Consider the following 24132-nt stretch of genomic DNA (forward strand, 5'->3'; position numbering starts at 1 on the left):
ACGGCGAAGGCTACGACGCACTCATTTGGATGTGCAATTAGAGAAATTGTTTGCAATCTACATCGAGCGTGGTTCATTTCCTACCTTTGATTCTTGTTAGGGACAGGTGAGAGAATTGTTGAAAGGATGATGATTAGATTAAAGTGAAAGTGTTTTGGTCATGCCATTTAATCGAACAGAACAAGGATATCTAACAGTAGAAGCTTTAAAGTGGGACAAGATAAAAGCATCCTTCTAGTTAGTCTAGCAAACATTTTTGAAATTGAACCGACATGGTAATACGTTACCTGTCAGTAAGCTGTTGTGCTAAGCTTCATTGAAAATAATATTAGGAATCATGACGGTTTTCAAGTCAAAAACGGCACACAGCCTTGGAGATGTATTATTACTGCAAATAGTCCCTGTTTGATTGAAAAATCAAAAATTTGAAGTAGTTAAAAAACTCCAGCTCGACAATATTAGTTCTTTAAAAGTGTTTTGATATATATATTTCAATGTAAACTACAAGAGTAATCACAAATATTCAAATTATTCTGTGAGATAAGAACAGTAAGCTTCAAGGGAAGATCTCTTAAGCTTTTGGTAAAATGGAAATAAAATTATAAGACCCATAAGACGTTTGCAAACCGAATAAAAGTTCCAAGAAGTAGCTTTAATTAGCCTAATTAGTGCCTACTGCTTCCCTTTGCCCTCTGTTCAATAAGACCGTAGCCTACGAAACGATGTCTAATGAGGCTAGTTATAGAATCCGTGGATATGATTTTAGTGCATTTCGTAGAAAGGCAAGCATACAATCGTAGTTGAGCAGATTTTGTGATTCTACTTCAAATTTTGAACAGGTCCCACGCAAAATAACAACCAATCATTCTAAGAAAGCGGTTGCTCGTCCTCTCAGCAGTACAGCATAGCTAATGATAAGATTCGTTATTTATTCACAGTAAAACGATTCAGATGTATTATCCGCCGAGATTTGAGTAGTTTGTTAAGCCAAAAACAAAATTTTTTATATGAAACAACACTGTATAAAATTCTTCTTTTCTGTAAAAAAGGACTCGTTGTAAATGTCTTTTTTAAACTGTATTTTTTAGGTTTAAGCAAACTATCCATACGAATTTTACAAATGACAATACCTCGCTTCACCGACACTCTTTTTATCTGTCAAGGTCACTTTTCAACGGCCATTTCATTCGGTCCATACCACACTACAAATGGGCACTTTTCTGCAACCATGCTAACACACGATGGACCGAGGGAACGTTTTATTCCATATTTTATTGCGCTCAAATGGATAAATCATGTTTGCTGCTGCTGCTCTTCTGCCGCACACCACAGCACCGTAGGAATTGGGCTGAGAACAAGCGCACCGACCATTTCCCACACATTTCCCACACGTTCCGGCCAGTTTTCTCTTTTTCCCAAAGCTTTCGTTTTAAATTTTGAAGAAAAAAAATCAATTTACCAACCGGTCAATGGCGGTCTGAAGGTAACTTTACTTGAAGTTGTATATTTGCGTAACAGTCAAAAATCAATGCAAACCTCGGCACTTCGTTACTGCTTTCGTTTGGCCGCTCGGCTTGGCTATGATTTCGTAATCAACTTCGGCGTGTTCAACTTTCGGTGCGGTTTGTTGTCGCTCAAACTCTTCACCTCTACGTTGTACTCCTTTTTTGCATCGGAAACGCTTCGTATTTTTAACTGGCGAATCAAGCCAAAGACTGGTTGCGCAGCAACCTTTTCTAACTTGCTCTCGTAAAGTTTCCGTACCTGCCCTGCCTTTCTCCAGCTCCCAACAGGCAAATAAACTTTATACACTCTTTTCCCGCCCCGCTTTGCCAAACCTTGGGAGCAAGCATCCATGTTCCGGGTTACATTTTTCTCACCACCCTCACACGCACACTCTACACTCCCACTACCTGCACACACTGCTGCTCTTTTGCTGGCTGGCATCGTTGCCATCGACGACCCCGGCAAGGGGAAACAATGAAACGCGTGTGCTGGCATTTAAAATTCACAAGACCATCAAACACTCCAACTTCTGGAAAAAGTCGACCTCAATTTCTTTGATTAACTGAAAGCCACCGTCACTGCACACCCGTGGAGCGTTTCTTCGCTGCGCTCCCTTCGACAGCGACTTCAAATGGAGTGGAGATGAAATAAGGGGGAGGGAAGGAAGGGGGGAGGGAAGAATTTCCTGACCTTGGGTGAGCACTGAGCCGGAATGTACCCGTGTGATACACGGTGCGTCCCTGCAAACTACCATTGTTGTCCTGGTCGTCCTCATCGTCTTCATCAGCTCAATCCGTTGCTTACCGTATTTGTTACCATCGCGTCTCCAGGCAAATCCGTGTACACGCTTCTTGGTTGTTGGGTGAAATTGTGTGTATGTGTGTGTGTGCGTGTGCATAAAGTACGATGTTTTTTCACCGTATTTGCTCTACGCTCCTCCTACCGTTTGTGCAATTCCGCAGAGGACAGCGCTTTCACCCTCGGCGCAGCATCGCTTCAGAGTTCAGAAGATGGAAGCGTTCTTCCACTTAAGAAAATACCATCCCATCAAATTAAACCAACATAAACTGTGAGCGCTGGAACGCAGACGGGATGAGGCGTCCGTTTCGTGCCTCTTAAATTTCCCCTCTCTCCCTCGAAACCTCAACCCAGCGCTGCGGTAGAAAGTGGCAGGAATTGTAAAATAAAAGGCGAAACACACACAAAACATCCAACCCTCGACGGGATGGCAAGAGCAAACAAAACCCCAAAAGAAATGGCTAGGTGGGAAGGAAACGGAGGGGCACACTCATTCGGGCAAGCTTTATTTAAATTCTTATTTAACGATCGTCACAGACTGACCCCTGTACCCTTGCCCTTTCTGTCGCTGGTGTGCCTGGGCTGGCAGTTGCCGGTAAAAGGGTTGCGAGTGAAGGTACGAGTTAAAGCGACCCACCGTCTAGGCGACCAATTGAGTCGGAACCGCTATTGCGCATTTTAAGGAAATCAAAAAAGGTTTCTTTTGTATTGGGTCTCGAAGATGAAATCGAAACACGGGTTGCACGGGTTGGTTACTCCGGCTCAGGCTTTTCGAAGGAGAGGGGGGGGGGGATAGAATGGGCTCGTTTGTTTAATTTACCGTATGCCTCATACCGCTGCCACAGTTCCGCAGGAAGTGCGATTGGTTCGACGCTTCCCAAGCAGCAAAATCAACATGCTTTCACGCTCTTTCCCAACAGACCAAACCTGGCAGAGCGAGTAAGCATGTTGATTTTGTTGTTTGGGTTTAGCAGTGAAAAGTAAGGAACGGCTTAGAAGAACAACAAACAACGGCCACGGCGGGTGTTACTCGGCTACGGATTGCTTTCACCTAATTGACTTTTGTGGTCAATACTTACCGGTAGGGGTCGGTGCAAATCATGGGTAAGCAAACAGAAAAAAAACATAAATATCAGGTAAGCAGGCCATGAGCAAAGGTTTTAAGTAGTTCGGAAAGCAATCAGCAATTACAGACTTGAAAATCGGTCAGCTCATTAACGAGTGATCCTCCATAACGATAGATGGAGACAAGATTTGAGTGGAACTCCAGCTGATCAGAGTACAAGCACCATTTTTTTGTTTAAATTTTGAACATTATTTTTTTAAACATTTCACTAGAACCATTCAACTTGATCAAGGATGTTGTTCCTCACAACTAAAGGCTTTCAATTATCTGGAAATGAAGAGGATACAAATATAACCAGCTAATGAAATCATGGCTCGGATGTACGTATAATGAGACAACATTCACGTAGCTTCTCCAATGAAAGCAGCTCATAAAACAGGCCTACTTGCAAGTTCCAACATGAATGAAAAAAATGAAAAGTATAAAACCAGCACGGATTCTTTCCTCATGTCATGAATGCTTCATGAAAGGATTCACCAGAGCAGTGCATCATACTATACAAAAGACAACGGCCTGAATGCAAGTGTCGAAGGGTCGCTAGAAAGAAACAGCAGTAACAGCAACAACAAAAAAGCGTAGAATGTGCAACGACGTCAAGGCTTGGTGTATTTTAAAAGCAGCACAAAATGAGTGCCAAAAGGGGGAGGTTAGTTCGAAGAAAACAAAAGAAAGCGAAAACATACTTAACCTTTTCACTTTATGATGTTTTTAGCTATTTGGTGACAACCTTTTTTTACTATTCAGCACGACACTCACAGCACCTGGGGTGTTGGTTTTAAGCTTCTTTGTAGAGATAGACAGAGGATTGTGTTGGTGCACGGGATGAAACACAACTTGGCTCTTGGCTTTCCGGTATAGTATTTTGTTCGTCGCAAAACGCACCACGCTTTCGCTCTTTTCAGATAGTTGAATTTTATTGCAGCTTCTGTGTGCCTGTGTGTTGGTGAAGGAGTGCCGGTACTTTTAGCGACCAACAACGTATAATGAAGCATGCCGTTTTAACAACAGTGCTGTGTTATTTTTTTTTTTTTTAATATAAATAAGCAGTTTATTAGTTCCAATATTCATTCGTTCCCAACTGCTTGCGCCTCCCAGTGGGAATTACCCGTTAGGGATTTACCCACCAGGTTTAACCGTCCATACAGACCTTCCTTTCTTTATTAGTGATAAAATTAATTTATCTCGCAAAAAAAATTAAACGATACTGTGTCGTATTCCTTCGATTTTTTTTTTCCGTGAGACCTTACTGTCCTTCCGTAGCTCTTCTAACCACCCTACATACTGCGGATTGTTTAACGCCCCGATGTTGCCTCCATGCTGATAGCAGCTTCCTCATCTGCTGTTAGTGTAGATCTCCTTTCTTGCATTTCGTCCGATGGTAATGGCGAAAAAGGGATCGTGACGGCCTGACTATCCCTCGCCCTCCGCTGCCGTTGTCGTCGGGCTCTCTCCATTTCTCGTTGTCGCTGGCGACGACGCTCCAGCTCCTCTGCAGAAGGCACTGCTCTACCATTCTGTTGTCTGCCGGGGGGCATATGTGCTCTGGCCTGCCGCTGCGCTTGTCTCCGGCGTCTGGGAGAGAGATTTGGTGATGACGGTGATGACGGCGGCGCCATTCCGGTGTTTGCTGAAAAGGGTGCAACCTCAGCTGCTACTCGTGGTGCTGCCTCAGCTGCCGATGATGTTGCTGCTTCTGCTACTGCTACGGCTGCTGCTACTGGTGTAGAGTCTACTGTTGCTGTTGCCTCCAATAGCAAAGGCACTGCTGCCGGAATTGATGATGTCGCATCGCTGGCTGCTGGACCGTACAACTGCCTGAACGCCGACGCCAATTCCACGTCCCCAAGCTGCTCCACGCGTTCCTGCGCTCTCCGGGCCCTTGCTTGACGGTTACGGGCCGCTCGTCGGGCTGCAGCCGGGTCGTCCTGCATCTGTTCAGCGTTGACTGTCGCCTCTGCGGATGTGGAATTAGCAAGCGTATTCAGCGCCGCCTCATCTTCTCTCCAGCGCACTTGCAGCACCGTGGTGATGCGGCATGCTACTTCCTGAATGCGGATCCAAGAGTCTGAACTTTTCAGCAACATTTGTCCGAGGTTCTCCTCTGTTATAGAACCGTCCACTCCCATCTCCAGTAGGTCGCGCCGAACCTCTGCAAACCTCGGACAGTGGAACAACACGTGAACCACTGACTCAACCGAGCCTGTGCATTCCGGGCATTCTGGGGATGGAGCGAAGCCGCATACATGCAGAAACTCTCGGAAAAATCCGTGTCCCGAGAGTATCTGGGCAAGATGAAAGTCCACCTCACCCCGCTTCTGTGCCATCCATGAATGCACCTCGGGGATCAATCTGTGTGCCCAACGTGCGTAACGGCTGGCTCCTGGATTCGATGCGTTCGCATCCCACTCCCGTTGCCATACCTCCAGCGTCACCGCGCGTTCCTCTCGTCGGATGACAGCACGACTTGCTTCCGGGTCGGCGAAGTACCGTTGGTGGCATCTCGCGTCTTCCTTTATCAAAAGGTGATGAGGGATGAGCCTTGCCATGAGTACAGCTACGCTGTAGCTCATGGATCTGAATCCGCATACGACTCGCTGCGCCAGAGGTCGCTGGACGCTTGCCAGCATCCGCCGGCACCACTGGCGATCCGTGGCCTCGGCCCAGATGGGTGCACCGTAGCGAATAATCGCTTCAGACACCCCGGCAAGCAATCTCCGCTTAGCTACCCGGGGCCCGCTGTGGTTCCTCATTACGTTGGTCACGACCTTCACAACGCGGTTGGCCTTTTCCACTGCCATCGTCACGTGTGGTCGCCAAAGAAGGTGGTCATGAATCATGACCCCCAAATAGCGTATCGCCTGCTTCGAGCGGATCTCAATTCCACCAACCCTTATCGGGATCTCTGGATGCCCTCGACGGAGGCTGGAAATCATGACGCATTCCGTCTTTTCTGGTGCTAATTGCAAGTGATGTTGTCGCATCCATGCGTGCACTCTTTCTACTGCCTCCTCTGCAATTGCTGCCGCTTGTTCTGGCGTGGTTCCTGCCGCCAAAATTGCCAAATCGTCTGCGAACCCAACTGCCTGTGCACCTTCAGGAAGCTCCAACCGTAACACGCCGTCGTATCCGACGTTCCAAAGCGTAGGACCCAATATAGATCCCTGTGGACAGCCGGCCGAGACCCGACGCGTTACGGGACCATCTGTTGTATCGTACGTCAGTTCCCTGTCAGTGAAATAATCCTGCAGAATGTTACGCAATTGCAGGGGAACTCCTTTATCCCTGAGGGCCTCAGCAATACATTGCCAGCTGGCGGTGTTAAACGCGTTGCGCACGTCGAGCGCGACAACCATGAGGCAGCGCCGATCACGGTTGTTTGTGCGCCCGAACGACATGGCTCGTCTGCCCGCATTTACCACCTGTTGGATTGCCAGCAATGTCGATCTCCCACGCCGAAAACCGTATTGATATTCAGACAGTTGTGGATTATCTGAATCTTCCAGGTGCTCATTCAAGCGATCCAGCAACAATCTTTCGAACGTTTTGCCCGCGTTGTCCAGCAGGCATATCGGGCGAAAGGACGATGGATCCCCCGGTGGCTTGCCCGGCTTGGGCAGGAGTACCAGCCGCTGCTTTTTCCATTGTTCTGGGAAGCATGACCTGTCTAGGCACTCCTGATACACTTGTCGAAAGGGTCTTGGATAGTTCTTAATGGCAGACGCCAATGCAGCGTTCGGCACGCCGTCAAGACCAGGGGCTTTCCTAGGTTGCATACCGCTGGCGATAATCTGCAGCTCCAAATCAGTCACCTCACGAAGCGGCGCCCTGTTGCCAACTTCATGTTCGTCCTCAGTTGGCCACTCTGCTGGAGGATGATCCGGAAACAACGTCGATACAACGCTCTCCAATACCACCGGATCCCGTTCTTGCGCTGTCCGAGAGGGCTGTAGGCGATACAGGACCTTACGGATGCACTGTCCCGTCTCATCATCATGCAACGCTTGAAGCATTCGGTCAAAGAACTGTTTCTTGCTCGCCTTAATCGCAGTCTTCAACGCATGACGAGCCTGTCGATCCAATGCTGAAATATCGGGATCGGTGGGTGAAGCTAATCGCCGCTGTTCTGCGATACGGCACTCGTTCACCAACTCTTCAATGGCCGGAGTCCACCAATACGCTGGCCGACCGGTGTGGTCTTGTGATGGGAACACGCGCGACATTGTCTCATCGCAGGCTCTTGTCAGTGACTCAATCAGACTCTTCGCATGCGTAGCCCGGTCCTCAAACCGGGTTGACTGCAGTGCTGACTCGAAGAGTGTAGGGTCGAACTGACGTGTGTTCCATCGCGTCCCGGCCAACCGCACTGCTGTGCGTTGTCTTCTCGCTGTCCCTGATTGCTGTTCCCTCGGTGGCTGTTCTCCAACTGTGTAGCGGATGTAAACATGGTCAGAATAGGAGTATCGTGACAGGATCCGCCAGCAGGTTGCAGGGTTTGCTGCTAGGTCTGGACGGCAGATGGACGGACTGGCAAAAGCTACGTCTATCCTACTGGGCCGTGCTGATCCACAGCCCCGGAATGTGTGGGATGTCCCGATATTCAATACCTCAAGTCCCAGATCATTAACCAGCTGTAAAAGCGCCATGCCTTTCGGCTTAGTGCGTTCACTCCCCCACGCTGTGTGCCAGGCGTTGAAGTCACCTGCCAACAGCACTCTCGGATGGCCACGGATAAGTATGTCTATCCTTTCCATAATTTCCTCAAACTGCCGGACACTGACATTTGGTTTCACATAACAACATACAATTGTTATCCCGTTCACATCCGCTACGACGATACCAGGAACTGTAACGCTGCGAATACGTTGTATTGGATAGCGCACCCCACTCGTCACGATGGCCACCGACCTGTCCCTGTCAACTACCCAGTTTCCGTTGTTCTGAGGGACTGCATATAACTCTGACAAAAGCAATACGTCCGCCTTCTCTACACGCATGGTATTTAGCGCAAGGTCCTGCGCAATCCTGCACTTATTAATGTTTATCTGCAAGATATCCATTAACAGGGGATTGATGTAACAGCGCAGGAGGCGGCGGCAATTCGATGCGGGCCGCCACATAACAGGCACTTAACGTCATTGGTGCAGTTCACCGCCTTGTGATCGGCTGCACCGCAGCGAATACACAGACTAGATCGGTCCGTCCCCTGACATTCTCGGACCATGTGGCCGCGTTCAAGGCATCGAAAGCATCGACGCGACTCGGCAGATGGCTTCGGTGCTTCGCGCACCTTGCAGCTAGAAAAACCAATTATAAGCCGCTTGTCGATGAGATAGTTGGCGTCACTACGAGGCAATTTCACACGCGCACGTAGTGAGCCGTCACGCTGCTCCCAGACATTGATTGAGGCCAGTATCGCCTCTTTTTCCAAGGCAATTTGAATCGCCTTGCGGATATCTGCCTCCGTAGCCAGCATGTCAATGTTTGGTATGATTACTTCCCCCATATCTGCTACGACACGTGCAATGCCGCTTTCGCCGACGGCCTCTTGTATTTTGCCCAGGAGGGCTCCAGCATCGGCACCATGTTTCAGCAGGAGGCGTAGGTGAACCCTTGAGGAGCGATTTCCCCGACGAATCAGGTTATTCTCCTCCACCAGATTCGGATTCAGCCGAACCTTCTGGTACAGGGTAAAGTACGTCACTCCAGCTGCCGGCGCCACGAAGATTTTATCCGGTTGTTTACGGGCTGGACGATGCTGCTCCTTGTTGAGCTGCTCGCGTCTCTGCTGCTGCAGATTCTTTTGCTGCAGTGGCTGATGATCATCAACCGATAGCCGTCCACCCGCAATCGAGGTTGTCTGCAATTGCTGTTGGTGCTGCTGTTGCTCTCGCCGCTCTGCCCGAATTTCTTGCCAGCGACGCGACCCTCGTTTAACCACCTCAGTAAATGGGTCCTCAACTATACCTGCCGACGTTGATGCTCCTTCATTCACTTCGTTGCTCACTACCTGGCGGTGCGGCTTTTGTTGTTGTGACGATGGCTGTGATGATTGTTGCTGACATTGCTGATCCTGCTGCTTTCGCGTTTGCCGTTCTTGTGTATTCGGCTGCTCACGCTGGCGCTGCATCATCTTGGCAATGAGTTCTCGATCTTTTCTTGCTTCCTCACGCATTTCCTTTGCTCGCCGATCTACTTCTTCTCGAAGAAAGTTCTCGCGACGTAAGGAGTCTTCGCGTGCTTCTTTGGCCTGTCGGTCCGCACGCTCCGAGCTCTCTACCAACTGTTGGCGCATGGATTCCAGTTGAGTTTGGAGCTGCAATACGAGAGCCTGCAGCTCAGCTTTCTCCCTGCGCGTCTCATCGAGCTGTAGTCTCAGCTCGCTCGCCTCTGTTACTCGCGCCGTGCTGCTGGTGTTAGCTCGGAAAGACAGTGGCTGTCGTGACTCCCTGCATGCCACTGTAGGCATTGCCGGCTTCTTTGGCCTTGCCCCGAGACTGCATTCTACCGGGCCTGCACGGGATCGGAGTTCCATGATGTTAGTGGTAACCTGAATTGAACCTGATGAGCTTTTTTTATTATTATGATTATTAATGATGTAATATAATAATATTTTTTTTTCTTATTTTTTTTTTCCTTTTTTTTATATTATTATTATTATTATTTTTTTTTTAATTCACTTCAACTCAGTACTGCCCCACACTTATTGATCCCGATGCTCAGAAAGATCGTTGGTGCCGCTTGGACGAGGTTAGCCTTTGGTCGGAAAACACTTCCATTCGAGGGTAGATTTAAATCGCGCTTCATGCATTATAATATGTTCAACGGGACGGCCCTGCTGTCATTATTATTCACGGCCCTGCTGTCATTGTCATTATTATCGTCCACTCGCAGTATTGCTCGCTTATTTCATACGTTTTTTCTCACACTTTTCCAGCGTATTCCCAAGAAACTCCACTTATTTGTTATAGTGTTCCATCTTATTTAGCAACAAATACTACTCCAACGCGCCTTTTCACACGTTTCACAATGTATATCCGAAATATCTCTGGAGCGTATTCCCGCTTACACTTGGTTGGTTTAGCTACCCGTCGAACCTCAGTGCTGTGTTATTTGAACGTATTGATGCGTTGCTAAAAACATACCACCTGCACTGTATGCGTTGTCGTACAATTCATGCACGGATAGACGAAAATGCAATTCACACTATTTGCAGTCCCAAAGAGCGAAAGTCTTAAAGCATGTAATTTGATTTACCGGCGTTTTAGGCGTTGTTAACTACTGGAACGATTTTAAGTGTGTTGTCTGGCGTGGTATGATACGCATAAGGCTGACAGAATTTGATGAAATTATTTGATTTTATGCCAACGAAATGGCCACAAACGTTACAATTAGAACGATATTTTGCGTGCAATAGCAGGGATTTCTGTAAAATGGTCGAAAGAAATCATCGCCACAGTTGTTGTGAATGGCGTTTGTATAGTACACCATTGCACAATGGGCATTTGCCGGGATGAAATTCAAAAAATCAACTTTGTAATAGCGCAATTCCAAATAATAGGTTTTAATACTAAGGGTTAAACTAAGAAAAATACCAAATATGAGCTCTTTATCTGTTCTGGTTCTCTAGAAAAGACCTCTCAAAGTCGAGATTTGTTGAACAAAACGCAAAAAAATCTTCACTTTTTTGGAAAATTTTGAACCTTTGTAACTTTTTAAAATAGTAACCGATTTTGATAAGTTTAGACATTTTATAAAGGATATTTAGTCAGCTTTGTAAACACGTGAAAAATTTTGAGTTAAGTTAATTTTATGCAAAAATACACGATAATAACTGAAGAAACCTCCTGAAAATTTTTATCATTTAAATTTTTGACTTAATGCCATTATAAAAGTGGCGTAGAGTGGCGTTGTCTCATATATGTCACATCATAGTGTAATATATATACTATCAATCTGTGAAGAAATATTCGGCGAAAGTTTGCGAACGCGAATTTTATTGAAGTTTTTTCACATCAACTTTTTCTAAAAACAGACGCATGCGTAACTAGGCGGCTCCATAGGTGCCTAGTGTAGTGTATTTCGTGTATTCTACAAAAATATATTCTACGTGCTTTTGATCATTTTTCATTTCAATTACGAAGCTGTGTATCTTAGTTTCAGCTCATGTACTTATCTAATATGTAAATTTCTATTCTAACCTAACTTTATCATTAAATATAATGAAGCAAATCAGAACCAAATACCTTTTGGTCCTACTGTAGATTATAGAAGGATATAAGGAAAATAATTCTTATATTATACGCATAACAGGAAAACGTTATGAATGCACCAGCATCTATTGGCGTTTTGGGAGAAGAAACTCCCAAAACTCATGACAAACTAAATATAAGGATAGAGGGGAGATGCTACAAAGAATATTTTGCAAGAAAGAAAATGCATCCAGAAGGACATTTTGTATAATTGTATTTGATTGTAATTGTATATTTTGTATTCCTCTGATTCGTTAACCAGTTCAATATCAGTAGCTACACGCACTAAAACAAAGACAGGGTTTAACTTTACAAATGAAGTAAATACTTAGTTTGTAGCTATCGTTGAATTCTGATTTTTTTGGATAATTGTAAAACCAAGAACATCGGATTTTTAGTTTTATTACCCCTTCTGAAGGCAGTACAGGACTTGGAAAAGTATTGGATGAATATTCAAAGACAAACAATATGTGCTGCTTTTCATTACGAATTTGGGAACTACTTTATTTCAATGTACCTGCTCTATCTAAATATTTAAATGCCTTTATTCATGTCTTTAGAAATGTGAACTAGACGTCAGGAGCTTGAAATAGCATCCACCTAAGTTGTGTATGTAAATTTTTTAATATTTGTACTACCTGTGAGTAAAAGTGACGAGAATTAGCTACAATTGTCCTATACAAAGCAGAAAAAATTATCTAATTCAAAATTATTATGTTTTGTTTATATTTTATTATTATTATAATTCATTGAATCTTCATTATCGAACATTACAGTATATTTTAAAATGATTTATACTATTAGCAACAAATAATACAAGAAAAAAAACATACAAAATTGATAAAACTAAGCAAAGATCCCTTAAAACACTATTTTATGTAGCGCCACCTGGTGATATGGATGCGAACTACAAATAAAATGTTATTTACTTTCATAATACTTTACTACAAACGATAAAAACTAACAATATCTGCAAAAATAATTTTATCCCGCAATTTGTTCTAAACTGCCCATTGTGCATTGATAGCTGTGATTCGAATGATAGAGCATAGGGCTACGATGCCCCCCTTTCGTTAGTGCCGTGTCTACGGTGCGTTGGAGAAGCATAGAGGTGAAGCTGTAGGATGCACTAATAGTATCTTTTTAAAACCAACATGTAAAAGAAAAGGGAATAGATCCTGATTTGTTCCAATAGAATGATTTGTTTTTAAAAATTGTACAGTCTTTTTTCTACAACTAAATTAAAGAACGAAAACAAGTGGAAGCGAATGTGCTCAATCGTTCAAATTCTGTCTCTTTCTCTTTAATACGAATTTATGACAAGCATTAATGATGTCACTGCAATATAAACACACAATCATAAACCTGGTACAGGTTGTAGGCGACGCACCTTTCCATAACAGCAAATTCCATAATCGTAAAGATTAGAGCGAGCTCATCCCCGCAAGATCCGCTTACTACGCATCCATGGTGGTGGATTTGTGTTACGTTTGCTCTCTTTCCGGTCACGATTTTCACGATTGAACCCAGAGGCCAACCCAAAAACGCTCCGGCTACAGCATTGGTAGTCGGTGATCTCTTAGGACCTTTCTCTTTCTCTCTAACTCACATACACACACACACCTACTGCTAGTTTAACTGCTTGTTGCCTTGTTGCCAGTACGTGGTGTTCAAGGTGTCCCAACAAAACCCCGCTTCGCTATTCATTGTTACAAACAAACGGATTGTTTCGCTTCCTGCTAGACAGCTAGACAGGCCACCCACTGTCGGTTCTGTATTGGACAGTCTGTTCGGATGCTTCTGAAATTCACCAAACGACTGCGCTAGAAGTAAGATATAGAACCACAGAGGTGGACATTTTTTTTTAGCAAAAGCATCTACGACCGGTCACTACTTGGTACTGTTCGGTCGAGCATCGCCCTGTGCATGAGTGGTCGAGTTTAGGGAGCCTGGGAACAAAGTTTCGCAACACAGTCTTACGGAGCCAGTCCCGGAAACAGCAAAACCATTGCACACCAATTTCTAATGAGGTGATAAAATGTTTATTACACGCTTGAATGAGCACTGCCGTTCCTCACCGGCTCTTGAGCTACCTCTTTCCCCGTGCGTCGAAGGTTGTGTATTTTATGCCGTTTTACTCGTACCCCTACCCCCGCTTATCTCCCCGGCAACCGACGAAAACCCCGGTTGAAATAGTAGGGAAATGCCGACGAGGTGAGACGGGAGCATCGGGGAAGCCCGCTCGCTCAGCTCCGGTTGCGACGTTTTGCATGTAGGAAGTAAGGAAAAGTTTTGCCCTCTACGGTGTGCTCTACGGGGAAAACACGATTCTCCTGGTTGGAGCAAAGCTGGGATGCTCCGAAAGCTCGTGAACTGTTGTCAGAAATGCTGACATACTTCCACCAACCACACACATACACACACTCTCAAACGAATGTACGTATAGACACGCACACACATACCCAGCACGACCGGATGTAAGGTTGCCTGTGTTCGTTCGCGGTCGCCCCGTCTGGCTGGGTGTTCGTGGTCGGGGGAGGACGAGGGCGGAGCGAATGTAATGAAGCAGTTCAAATGGGATAACAATGTAGCCTCACAGTGCAAGTAAGCCTTTGGGACGACACCGGCGCAGACTACTGATGTAAAACCTCCCGGAGCATTGGTTGCAAAAAGGAAGCGTGCTCGGCAAGTTTGCAGCTCGTCCTTGTTGTTTTGGTTGTAATTCGGTACGGTCGATAATCCAGTCGCTCCCCACGCCCTGGGAGGTCATTTAGCAAGCGCTTTTTAGCCAACCGAGATGACTGTAAAGTCTCCCCCGGGACTGGGTGGGTGGGCCGGCGGGCTGGAACGTAGAAGAAACACGAAATGTAGTACTAAATGTGGTGGGAATGTGTAGAATGTGCTCGGCTCCATGCCGGGTCGGGCAGGTCCCGAATCAATTAGTCAACTCGCAAAACTACTACGCACGCTGTTGCCAACGGTGCCGGAAGGTGAACGATTCGCATGTACCACACGTAAAGGAAGTCATTAAAACAGGGATGGGAAGGACAATAACAAAAACGAGCGAAAAAAAAAATCTTCCCTCCCTACCCTGAATGGCTTGCATAATCGAAGGTGATGAGGTGAGAAGAAGTAGTAGCACACGCATGGCCTAGCCACGCACCCGCAACAAATAGGTACACCGATATGAAACACCTTTGCTTTGCTGCTATGCCTACGACTGCCCTGGAGAGATTGGGACCATGTGCCAATTTACGCAACGCAAAGAAAATGGCGGGAAAAAAGGGTACCAATTGGTTTCTACGCGCTGCTTTGATTACGTCTTATCGCGGTGATTTCATCTCTACCTTCACGACCAAACGCACCACTGAGACGCACACACATACACACAGGCCGTATGTTTCCGTTCTTTGCCTCCCATGCCTTCATGTTCTGGGAATGGACGGGTTTTTTGTTCGCCTTAAACTTTACGTTCACCTTTGCGGTTACTTTGTGGTGGTGGTGGTGTGCTTTGTAAGGAAGGCAATCGATCCGTCGCTTTCGTAACAGTCGTAAAATGTAGCCTTTTTTGCTGATGTAGGGAGGGGGTTAGGTCGGGGTCACACAGTCATAAAGTGGCATTGTTATGATCGTTAAATTTATTATTGACTTGATGAAGCGAGCCAAAGTGTAACTCGCTCCCGTTTTGGTTGGCGCGAATGTGGACTGAAAAGACATTTCACTTCTACGGGTAAATTTGTTGTTTTCAACCATTTCAAATGAGGTTTATTTATTGTTGTACAAATCATTATTCAATCCGCAAAGCAAGAAAAAGTTGGGGTTGTTAAGTTTCAACATACAAAGTTTGTTAAGTTAAGTAAGTTTGAATTCGAATTAAGTTTGATGTAATGTAACCTTTTATTATTGCTTCATTTGTGTTTCCAATTGCTGTTATGATTAAGACTAGCCTTTGTCAAGGGCAACAACAGTGGATTGAGACCCTATACGTTTTCCCATATTAACACCAAATAAACGTATACGATACATTATCAATTTACTGTGCTAGTGAATGAAGACGTTTGCTTTAATGTACTTTTTTCAATGAGAGGCGAATGCTAAAAAGCCTAAGAAACAACAACAACTACACCTTATTTCAATTTGACAGATTTGATTTGATAACTTTTTACAGATTTTAGAAAGCAAACTCGTAGAAAGTGTTTGAATTATTTTACCCATTTGCACTTTTATCGTTTTGCATGCCAGAGATGTGGTTTTGGTTTGGAAAACGAAAGATTGAAAAAGTACAGCACAAAAATATTGTAAAAAAAAGCTCAATAAATGTCTCTAGTACATGGAGTGATTTACTTGGTAAATGGCTTTTAAAATAACAACCGACCCATAACCCATCAAACTGATAATCCTTTGAATTAGATTATTCTATTGAAACTTTATTTATATAATCTTGTAAATGGCAGTTTTAGTATAACAAAATAAACATTTTTCAAGCACAATGTTGACAACTAACATCTTCCATATACAATTAGACAAGATTTAGGATAAGCCTTTTAACATAAAAAATTGCTACCCAACTTACACCTTATTACGGTTGGGCACTCCGTCCAGTCGGATTAGTATTTAATCTCCTCCAACAGAGAACCACTCGGCTTCAGTGACATGTAAATACGGTACAGCACAAGCGTGTAGTAGCGCCCCGAAATGAAAGACTTCGTCCCGTGCGCCCTCTCGAAGTCCGATAACGCAAAATATCACGCTAAAAAATAACAAACGCTCGAAACGTGCACGTTGCTGCCGGTAGACCATCACACCCTACGGCGCCTTACCTAAAAGAATTACAACCCCTCGCCGATGGGTGTATTAATTTTAGCACCGCCAATCAACAGCCAACCACGGTCTTTCCGGTGGTGACCGCGTTTGCACGAAGGCGTGAATTGATTACTGCCAGAGCTCAGCTCAGACTCAAGCACTTTCGTCCAGAGTTGTGGAGACCTGGTGGAACTGAATGGCACGACAACGGCGGACAGCTGAAGGGTAATGTGCTTCGTCCACGCATTACCCCGCTTTCCACCGGGGCGCTTGTACACATAGTATATCGCACGCAATAACGGTTAGTCGCCGGTGGAACATGGGCAAACATGATGCGCGCGTGTGTGTGTGTGTGTGTATGTTTAAGGTACCGTTGATGGGCTTCACTCGGTGCAAAATGCTCTAGAAGCGTAGAAAATAGTGTAGAGAAATCACGCCTAAAGCCTCTCCACGCTAGATGCTAATCCTGGCCCGTTACGGCGTTTTGAAACTTCACGATCCTTGTTAGCAACGTAACCAGCGTCTAATGCAACGGACATCGGTGTAGCTGAGTTACATTCATGAACAAACTCCCAAAGCATAAGGGCAGAGGATTTAGGGAAGGATTTTCTTTTTCGCTCGTAATTACCGCTCATAGAGCTATTAATTTGTTTAACAACCAACACGGTGCAAAAAACAAGCCCTTGCAATATGGCCGACGGAGAGTGTTCAAAAATTCGTTTCGCGCAACAAAACTTTCTCACTAACTCTTTTTAATATGCTTGTCTTTTCTTTTTCTCTCCCACAGGATCGAATATTAAGACTGCAATAGCTATTTTAAATTGTATATTAGCACGACAGCTGTGCTTCGAGGACCCGTCATGCTCAGCGATTCTCGAGATTATACCGCGCGTCTGTGGCCCAGTACCGGGTAAGTAACGAGTTGCACGTTAACGTAGGTGCTTCAAGCGTTGGCCAATCCTTGTGAATCATGTTTTAAGTGAAAAGATAAGTATTGAATAAACCTTCTTTTTTTAAATAATCTACATTATAACGTCTACGGAGCGCAATAATCTGTGGATTAAATCAATATCAACTGTGTCAAAAAAAAATATGTTCACCTATTGTTATTATGTGTAGAAATAAGTTCATTAAGAAAGAATCATATAGTTCTGTGTAAGCAGCCATTAACATTAATCAACCAATAGTGATTGCTAACACAATTCAAACCCCCTTTTTTCTTACGCATAAATTTATAAAATCAATCGTTAAGTTTCATTTTACCACATTACACGTCTTGCGATTATCTAAATTTATCTTGTTATGGCCCAACCTGCCTACCATATTAGGACACTCACCGACGACTTTAACCATGGCATATCTAACGTTCTTTCGCGACTTTTCGAGACTTCAGAAGCTGCTATTGATGCTTTTGGACAGGTATGTCAAACTGGCGGCCCGCGGGCCGCATGCGGCCCTCGTCGATTTTGAATGCGGCCCGCGAGAGTATTTTGAGAATTGCTAAAAGCACTGCAAACCCTAAATCTGTTATTACTATTTGTCAAAGTGTATTAAATTTTCCAGAGAAGAACAATCCTTTTGTTGGTATATGGAAACTAACATGAATGTACCCATAACATCTCATAAACTTATTTTACACTAACGTACATATCAATCGAGACCCTTAAGAATCATTGAATCGAATGCAAGCTCAGTCGTATTATGTTTCGATTAAATTCTGAATATTAGCATAATTGTGTGCACATTCGATTGCGCATTCTGTATGGAAAAATAGATTTGCGTCAACTGTCTACAAACGAAAAAGGAATGAAAATAACTTGATACACACACTAGGAAACTTCGCAACAACTAGTGATGGATTGTCGGAATCGCATCCACGGCTCAAAGCCATTTCCGATTTTAGCTATTCCTACTCCGAATCCGGCCAAAATCAAATCAACAGTTCTGTTCGGTGCCGTCCGAAGCCTATCTTCTTCTTTTCTTTGGCTCAACAACCGATGTCGGTCAAGGCCTGCCTGTACCCACTTGTGGGCTTGGCTTCCAGTGATTAATTGATTCCCCCCATAGCAGGATAGTCAGTCCTACGTATGGCGGCGCGGTCTATTTGGAGATTGAACCCATGACGGGCATGTTGTTAAGTCGTACGAGTTGACGACTGTACTACGAGACCGGCTCAATCGGCTACGGCCCGAAGCCTATAGAGCCGTTTAAAGCCATTCGGAACCGTTGGAGTCATCGGTTGTCCCACCGAATTTGACAATCTCCATTCCCCCGACTGCCGAGTAAAGGATTCATTCGGCTTCGATTTTTCCGACCTTAGAATGTTACATCATTGATATTCGATTGGAGCCACTTCTGTTTTTTTTCATAATCATGCCACCATAAATGTTAATAAAAATGATTGTAGCCAAGTTGGAATTATTTGTACCCAACATTCTGCAAGACGAATTAATGTAATTTCCAACCTCCCCAAAAATCAAAACCAAAATGATATGATTACGCTTAAGCCTAAAAGATTTAGATTAAGGATAAAAATAATCGAAATGCCGAAGCCTTGCAATACAAAGCTTATTAATAAATTAGCTCACACAGTCCTCAATTCCTCAATTCGCGAATCATCTCCCTTTAAGTGTCAAAAATAGAATTGCCGATCTGTATGGGATCACACACCACGACTCTTCGTGAGATAAAATTATCGTAATTTTAAAAAAAGTTATTCGTAAAATACGGGTTCTTGTTAAAAGAAATGAATATATCACCAGAACACTTGGAACTTGGAAATTAGCGAAAAATAATGTTTAAATACGTGTTATTACAATTTTTCTCTTGATCTGTCAAAAAATTGCAAGAAAATATTTTTGTTATTCATCCAGTGATGGATAGCTCGGTTTGTTTGAAAAAGATTCACTGTAGGCTGCTAGACTTCTCCTACTTCAGTGAAAAAGTGTGTTTGACAGATATTTTCTAGCAGAACTGCTGTAAGAGAACGCGAGTAATGTAAAATGTCCTATTTTAATAATAACGTTGAAAGTACATTAAAAAAAATTTCTCATGTAAAAAATAGCACATGTAAAAATAACATCGCGAATTTGTACATAACAAACGATTCCAGATAATAAGCGAGGAGTACACAAAAAGTCAATTTGTTTAACAATAAAAATGTAAAAAAGTATTTTACATAAATATTGGGGTATATTTTCCATTCTCAACTTCGCGGCCCGCGAATCACAGAAAATTTGTACTTGCGGCCCTCTGATGAAATGAGTTTGACACAGCTGCTTTTGGAAAACCAAAATCATCTTATCAAGCTAACGCTTTCACCATGCAGTCAGTTGTTTTAACATCACGGTATCAAAACACGATCATCTTTTTCTTGAGCTTCCTTAATTTTTGCTTCATCATGTCCTTAACACCTCCAGAACTGTTCGAATCCAAAAACGAAGGATTAATTAGATGCCTTTGTCTGTTTTAAAAATCGAAAGGATATTACAAACAAGGTGGAGTGATCGTATACGACTATCACAATGTTACCTACGATACTCCATCTGAACATTGTGCCGATTGCTGGAACATGTCATTTCTTGCATATTTCATTCACCTTTCTGTTTCTTGGTTTTTGCTGGCAGTCAATGCCTAGAAATATTTATACAGTGAATGCAGGATCATTATCGGTAAAGAAATCGCCACAATGATTTCATTATTTTAGTGCATACGGTGCATTTTTTTTAAGAACCTCACCAAATAGGCTTTCTCACAGCGGGAGTGCGTCAAAGACTGTGCCAAAATGAAACGTTCACACGTTTTTCGCTGCTACCAAACATGTGAACACGCAACTCGGTTCCGGTGCAATGAAAGCTTCATGTCGAAGATTGTGCTGCTTGGCAGTTGTCATTGCACGCTTCTGTCTATTTGTCGTACGTAATGATAGGGTGCAAGCTGTGCTGTGCTACCAGTTATGTCAATGGCAAAAGGGGAAGAAGAAATAGTACACATACACACACACCCAACACACCCAACACACACACGGGAAACGCTGAAATGCTGCCTAACGAGTAGTGGCAGCCCTTATTTTCTAACCACTTGAATGCACGTCTCCACAGTTCTTATCGCGGTCGGAAGGTCGTTGATATACTGGCTCTCTGGCTCGCTCCTTCCATGTTGGTATGTGTGTTTTTGTGTGCAGTTGTGCGATTTCACTAAAGAGTAGCTGCGGAGAGCGAGTCGTCGTTGCTGTTGGGTAAAAGGAATACATTTTTTGTTTGCCGTTACCACTGCTGCTACTGCTGCTGCACCTGCCAGATGCACCCGAACCTGAACGGGAGTTTAATTAAAGGAGCCGCCACAAAGTCTGCACGGTCGCGCGCGTGGCGGTGAAGTTGAGTTTGCGTGTGTACGCGCTAGCACCTTGCGAAACACAATAGCGCAAAGGATGCCAGGGTTTGATACTGCTTCTGCTCCTGCACACGCCAATGTTAACGATGCAAATTCGTGGAAATTCCTGCTACATGGTGGTGTGGTGTAGGTTTTCACGAACCACGCGCATGCTGCACAACGCAACTGCACAGGGTTGACTTGTGAAGGAGGCACGAATGGAAAAGAAAGCGTCCTAGGTTGTGTGATTCTCGCAAGAAGAAATGTGTGCCGTTGCAAAATCTGTACACATTTATTTTTTTTGTTTTTTCTAACTCAATTTTTAAAGGTAAGCTAAAACACGATTTGGGGCCTCGCCAACGGAAAAACATCATTTGAACAAAAATGTGATTTTTAAATGCAACAATCCGTCCTGTAAAGCCTCTAGAATAGGATGACACTAATTAGAGCTGAAAACTGAAGGGCTTTCGTTTTAAACAACCCCTCGCTTCATCGGCACACGTTTTGAGCGAGCCCTCTGCTGCACCGGATGTTGCAACTGAACGGCTGCAGCTAAAGTCAAAACGATCGCTCAAGTGGCCACCCTCTCCCTTCGCTCCCATTTCTGCCAGCTTTAATGTTTATCCATTTAAGGGAAGGCTTTGTAGACTAGCGCCAGCCGGTTGCGTTCTTAAAAGTCATTAATATTCTTTCCCCCATCTAAAGACGTCCTCCATCCCTTCTGCCGTGTCGATTTCTTTTGTGCTCACACGTGAACGCAGCTGTGTGTCTGTGTGACTTCGGTGGAACAATCTTGCATGGTGGTTAAACCGAGCTATTCAATGCTTAAGAATCTCGTTCGGGCGCGCGTAACAACAGCACCGGGTGAATCTGGAACGACAGGGACACAGAGATAAGCCTTTTGCATGTCGACGTTCAGGCAGACCGCTCACCCATCATTGGCTGGGAAGTGGTACCGCTTTTGCTCATGATGTTGCTTCCCGTGTCCCATAAAACCTGTATCAAGTTCAAGTGCTCCCACCAGCGTCGAGAGCTTGGTTGACGCTTCCTTCCCATGGCCCTACCGATGGCACAAGATTCTGATCAACTCATTCCACCCCGGCAGTATATACAAAAAAGAGCTTTCCCACAGTTTCTGTCCCACTGGTGGTGCAAAGGCAGCTGCAGGCTTGACTCGTACCAGCTCGCACGGTCGTGCCCGAATGTGGTAAGTGTATGCAAATTTATGCAACGCCTTCGCAACCTCTTCCACCATGTTCGGGCGGTCACATTTTTCGTGCGGGGGTCCTTCTCCGGACGCATGTATCTGCTTTCACGGTGTGTCCAAATTTCTGCCGTATTTCGGTTGTGTTGCGACACCACGCCAGACGCTTCCCTTGCGTCTGCGATGGGACAACTTTTTCGATAAAGACCGGAAATACTAACATCAGTACTGCTTTAGAGCGAGAATGTAGTGGGCCGAGCGGTCAAATCTGACTTTCGTAAAAGCAAATGGGAGCAGAATGGTGTTAGAAACGCCGTATGTGTCTGAGTCCTGATTGGAAATGCGATCCGAAATGCAAACACGAGCCTGTGGATGACGTGAACGAATTCCACGTTAAATAGAGTCATGAATGAAGATGACGGGTTACGGTAAGTTACTCCCTAAGTACTCTCGTGTACTTTGAGCAGATAGATACTCTCTTACCAAGAATCGATTGTTTGGTAAGTCGGCCTTAGCAAGTGAATACCTTATTGTATATGTTATTTTAATGAGGTACCACTACTAGTCCATTGTGTGTTCTTGTGTGTTGGAAATTGAGATGGTCTTCACAGATCTGCTCACTGCATTTCGATTATCTGAATCAGGATCTCAAAAATGTACAATGTATGCCAACATCGATCTTGTGCTGTTTTGTCATTCCCCCTTTCCACTCTTATCCCTCCGAGTAGATTTTCCGAATAGTATGCAAATGAATAATGATCATCATCATCATCGTCATCGTCATATTGTGAAGAAAAATGCTATCAAATAAAGGCAACAAAACGAAACCCACTCCCAGTGCTCCGAGAGTAGGAGTAAAAGGGAAGTGGCGAAGCTGATGGAACAGATTTTGGGATGTAATCTGCGGATGATGAAATTTCGACATTTTCCGGCAGAATCGTAGGAGTGCTGTAGGGAAAGGGGCCGACTGTACAGGGTTAGACAAGCTTGACTGTTTAGAATGCATCCAAAATTCCATGTAAGCCGGTTCTTTTGTGTGGGACGCTGCCCAATCTCGATGGCAGATTGGCAGATGAGTTGGATGATGACGACTTGCTCTTTTATAATGCAACCTGTTGAAATATGTTTAGGTTTTTCCCATGTTAGTGTGTGTACGTATCGTTCTTTGTGAAGAGTTTGGCAAAAGCTCTTTTCACGGCATGTGATTCGGATGTAGTTTTATTTTTCTATGCATGTATTCCATTGTTGTAATAGAGATGTTTACTATTCTACCCTATTACTAACGTTAAAGTTTGCATTATAGTAGGGACCTTATTTACCGTATCAGCATTTGTTGTTGTTTTTGCAAGCCATTATGCAAAATGCAAACATTACTTCAGATTTGCTAAACCAAGTGCTTAGGAACCTCATTAAGTGGAGATTAGTTGCAAAGAAGCTGTTTTGCAAGGCCTTTTAGGAGTTGGAATTGGATATTGTTAATTCAATAAGATTCATTTTATTCTCGGTACGCCTTGTATTCTCGGTATGTCTTCTTCTCCTTCTTTGGCACAACAACTGCTGTCGGTCAAGGCCTGCCTGTACCCACTAGTGAAGTGAGCTTGGCTTTCCAATGACTTATTGTTAACATAGCAGGATAGTCAGTCCTACGTATGGGGGCACGGTCTATTCGGAACTTGAACCCATGACGGGCATGTTGTTACGTCATACGAGTTAACGACTGTACCACCAGACCGGCCCCTCGGTTTGTACGTTTACTTTTATTCAGAGCAACTGAATTGTATATTGAATTTAGGAGAATATCTTAAAGAATGTGAAACAAAGTAACTGAACCTTAATGCATCCTATCAGTATATTAACGTTTGAATGCAATCTGATTGTAAAGCTACAGTTCGTAAATCATCCATTCCATCGCACTCTTACTTCCCGTAGTCTACAGCACAGCAAAGGTGAGCTCTTTACATTTGCAAATCAAACTGTCTTCAACTGTCTAACTTTCTTTTCTCCGTTTACTACTCCCTACCAACTCGCCCAGTACTACCGTTGTACTGCTCATCACGGTCAGACCACTGCACCGG

The 24132-nt window shown here is 44.3% G+C and overlaps 1 protein-coding gene across 7 annotated transcripts in view; it reads left to right on the forward strand.

Annotated features, from left to right (window-relative positions):
- The window catches only part of LOC120947648 (uncharacterized), a 155116-nt gene that overhangs the window by 86421 nt on the left and 44563 nt on the right, over positions 1 to 24132 (forward strand). For all 7 annotated transcript variants that reach the window (XM_049605658.1, XM_049605657.1, XM_049605655.1 and 4 more), the window contains exon 3: positions 17270 to 17392. In XM_049605658.1, coding sequence (XP_049461615.1) covers positions 17270 to 17392 — 123 coding nt within the window. The remainder of the gene's footprint in view (positions 1 to 17269; positions 17393 to 24132) is intronic.

This window comes from Anopheles coluzzii, chromosome 2, assembly GCF_943734685.1.
Source record: "Anopheles coluzzii chromosome 2, AcolN3, whole genome shotgun sequence".
NCBI classification, from domain to species: Eukaryota; Metazoa; Arthropoda; class Insecta; order Diptera; family Culicidae; genus Anopheles; species Anopheles coluzzii.